General features: G+C 51.3%; 1 protein-coding gene across 1 annotated transcript in view; it reads left to right on the top strand.

Moving 5' to 3' along the window:
- The window catches only part of ABL1 (ABL proto-oncogene 1, non-receptor tyrosine kinase), a 43,082-nt gene that overhangs the window by 22,983 nt on the left and 16,626 nt on the right, over window positions 1-3,473 (top strand). Inside the window, exon 4 of the mRNA XM_007453139.1 lies at window positions 660-932. Within this exon, the coding sequence (XP_007453201.1) occupies window positions 660-932 (273 nt within the window). The remainder of the gene's footprint in view (window positions 1-659; window positions 933-3,473) is intronic.

The following is a 3,473-nucleotide window of genomic DNA, read 5'->3' as shown; positions in this document are numbered from 1 at the left end:
GGAATGAGAAGGAGATTTATGTTTTATAGTGATTTTCATCTCTGATCACTGTCTAGTTCTAGATAATGATACAATTATAGGTTTTAGGTAAAATAATAATGAAAAATTACTTCCTTTTCCAGTCAGCAAATGCTTATTAAGTTCTCCTCTTTATTAATTTAATCAACAGCATTTATTGAGTACCTGTTACGTGCTCATTTCTTGTTCTGGACATTGGGGATACAGGGTAAAAGCAGACAGCTTAGGGCTCTGTTCTCGTGAAGCTGACATTCTAGTAGCTGGAGACAGACAGTAATCAGGCAGATAAACAAGGAGTTGTCAGCTAGTGGTAAGTGCAACGCAGAGAAGTAAGACAGGTGATAATGATGACTAACTGGTGCCGGGTGATGACTCTACATTGGGTGGTCAGGGACTACGTACGTCATGGACATTTACGCTGGGCCCAGATGGTTACAGAGAACCAGACATGTGAAAATTAGGCAGGTGGAGGAGGTCATGGAGGAGCACAACATAAGTGGTTTTCTGAACACTCGGCCCTGTGTGGAGAGTCGTTTATCTGAGGTTCTGCTGTGCATTAAATTAAGGCTCAGCGAAGCTGGCCTCCAGAGTTGTTGGCGCGTGTGTCGCTCGGTGGCTGAAGGCCGTCCCTGTCCCCTCAGCTCTACGTCTCCTCGGAGAGTCGCTTCAACACTTTGGCCGAGCTGGTCCATCACCACTCAACGGTGGCCGACGGGCTCATCACCACTCTCCACTATCCGGCCCCCAAACGCAACAAGCCCACCGTCTACGGAGTGTCCCCGAACTACGACAAGTGGGAGATGGAGCGCACGGACATCACCATGAAGCACAAGCTGGGCGGGGGCCAGTACGGGGAGGTGTACGAAGGCGTGTGGAAGAAATACAGCCTCACGGTGGCCGTGAAGACCTTGAAGGTAAGCCCGGGGCCGCCCAGCTGTCCGTCCAGTGAGAGCCTCGCTGCTCACAGCGCCTCAAGGTGGCGCACCGCCTTAGTTCAGGGTGGCCTGCTGCCCGCTGGGGCGCAGCGACGCCTGCCTGTGCACGCAGCCCGGGGCCTCACCCTGCAGCTCGAGCCGGCTCTGTTTCTGCGTACGGGTTGACTCATCCTCTTATTCTCAGTGTGTTTCCACATATGCCGAGAGCTGAGAAGTGCTGTGGGTTTTTTGGTGTAAAAAGATTAGTCATTTGGAGGAGTTTTTTCATTCTATGGCAAGGGTGTTTTAAAGCCGTGGGTTTCCGTTCTGTTTTGTTTGGCATTTGGAGCGCTTCTTACTGAGTTAAGGGGGGTGGGGGGGGGGCGGGTCTCTTGAGTCGTAGGAGATGTAACCACAATGCGTTTGACTCTTGCGTGGATTTTTGTTGGTGGATTTGAGAGGCAAGTGCATTGGGTGTTTCTGGCACGTTCCCGTTCCCCAAATCGTATGTCCAAACTTCTGGAAGCACAGGTGTGGGCTGCCTCCTCTAGGAAGGCACCAAGGAGACATGGGGGCTTCGCAGGGCCTCGGATACTGCCTGCCCGCTGTCGGCGACTGCGACTTCCACTCTCAACTGACGCCTGGCGTTTGTAGTCTCTAGCGGTTGTTGGCGAGCCAAGGGAAGGAAGTTCAGTTTGCAGGCCTCGCCTCCTTCGAACTGCGAGCCGTGTTGTTAGCTGTGGTGACAGTGTCCCCTAGTGTTGCCCTGTGTGGCTTTCGCTTGCTTTAAATGAACTCCCATTATGTTGACCTGTGCACAGAAATTGAGAGAGGGAGCCCCGTTTTGCAGCTGTTAACAAAGAAGCAGAACTGAAACACCCACCACGGGGAAAAAACGAACCCGAGGGTGTGCGTGCTTCTTGAAGGTCGGTCGGGTGCACGCAGCCAGAAAGCCCGCCTTTCCGCCTTTCCGGGACTCGGTCATTTCCCTGCTGCCCTCACTCAGAGGCACAATAAAATGGAAATTGTGATTTCTGGTTGATATGAAGTGACACTTTAGAGAAAAGATTGCATTCTTTAGTCCCAGAAACCAAAGGTGGCTTCCTGCCCTTCACGTTGACTGTGTCCCCTTAGCTTGGTCCTTGGGGCAGGACTGACGCTTGGGGAGGGGGGTGGGGAATGGTGGTGGCATGGGTATTTCGAGGACCCCTGGATATTTTCCAGATAGGATTTTCTTTAACTTAATAAGCATTTATCAAACTGCTCACTTTTATTTGCCAGGACCTGAGCTTAACACTGGGATTTTGGAAACGAATTGGACAGAGTTCTTCACCTCAGGCTAGTCTAGGTGGTTAGAATCATCTGGTTGGTAGTAGTCTAGTTAGTAGGAGAAATAGGCAAGTATGACAATAATTGCGGTGCGGTGTGGCAAGGGCTGTGTTAGAGGCACGAGCTCAGAGCTGTGGCACCACATGGGGACGAGAGGAAGGACGGGTGAGCTCTGCTCAGCAGGGAGAAAGCAGAACGGGAGTTGTGAGCGGGGCGAGCAGGAGTTGGCCAAGGGAACGGGGCCAGGAGAGGAAAGTAGAGGGCAGAGAGGGCTCGCCGAGTCACAGAGGCCTCGAACCCGGATGAGGAGCTGGGACGCTGTCCCGGAGGCAGTGGGGCGTGTTGAAGGGTTTGATGCACGGGAATAAGGTGGTCGGATTCGCTATTCTCGGGGATGCCTATGTTGGCGAGCCCTCGAATGAGCTGAACAGCCATTGCTCCACTTCCCAGAGCCCAGGCCAGGGCACGGGGGAGGCGTGCGCTCCAGTGTCCCAGGGCGGCACATGGCCGAAGACCAGGCCCAGGGAAACTGGGCCTTGACCAGCTTGCAGAACTGTTAAAGGCGCAGGCGCTACCCACACGTTTGCCAGGGTTTGCAGAAACAAAACAAGAGTAAAAGCACAAAATACACTAGGTAGCAGTCCAGGAAAGGCTTGTTGGAAAACTTTAAAAAAAGGTAGAGGGCTTCCCTGGCGGCGCAGTGGTTGAGAGTCCGCCTGCCGATACAGGGGACACGGGTTCGTGCCCCGGTCCGGGAAGATCCCGCATGCCGCGGAGCGGCTGGGCCCGTGAGCCGTGGCCGCTGAGCCTGCGCGTCCGGAGCCTGGTAGCTGATGCTGTGCCATTATTTTCCAAACAACTGAAGAAGATGATTCTAGAGGAGGGACCCCCTGGAGCTCGGCGGTGGTTTTTTTTTTTATACCAAATATATCAGAATTATCTCGAAGTGGGTGCCTTCTAGAACATACTTCTCTAATGATGTGTTATTAAGCTTTTTATTATACGTTTAATGATTTTTCCTAAGAGCCTCATTAACTTGTGATCCCATAGTTCATTAAAAAAATTACAGAATGTAGTAGCATCGATTTCTGTGAATAGTCACTCCAAGTGGTAGCTAATTAGGGAAAAGGGAATGTGTCATTTTCTTTCTTTCTTTTTTTTTTACTTGTGAACGTTGTTCTTTTTTTTTTTTTTTTTTTAATTTATTTATTT

The sequence above is a fragment of the Lipotes vexillifer genome, unplaced genomic scaffold, assembly GCF_000442215.2.
Source record: "Lipotes vexillifer unplaced genomic scaffold, Lipotes_vexillifer_v1.1 scaffold149, whole genome shotgun sequence".
In the NCBI taxonomy this organism is placed as follows: Eukaryota; Metazoa; Chordata; class Mammalia; order Artiodactyla; family Lipotidae; genus Lipotes; species Lipotes vexillifer.
This window is presented reverse-complemented; position numbering and strand designations above follow the sequence as displayed.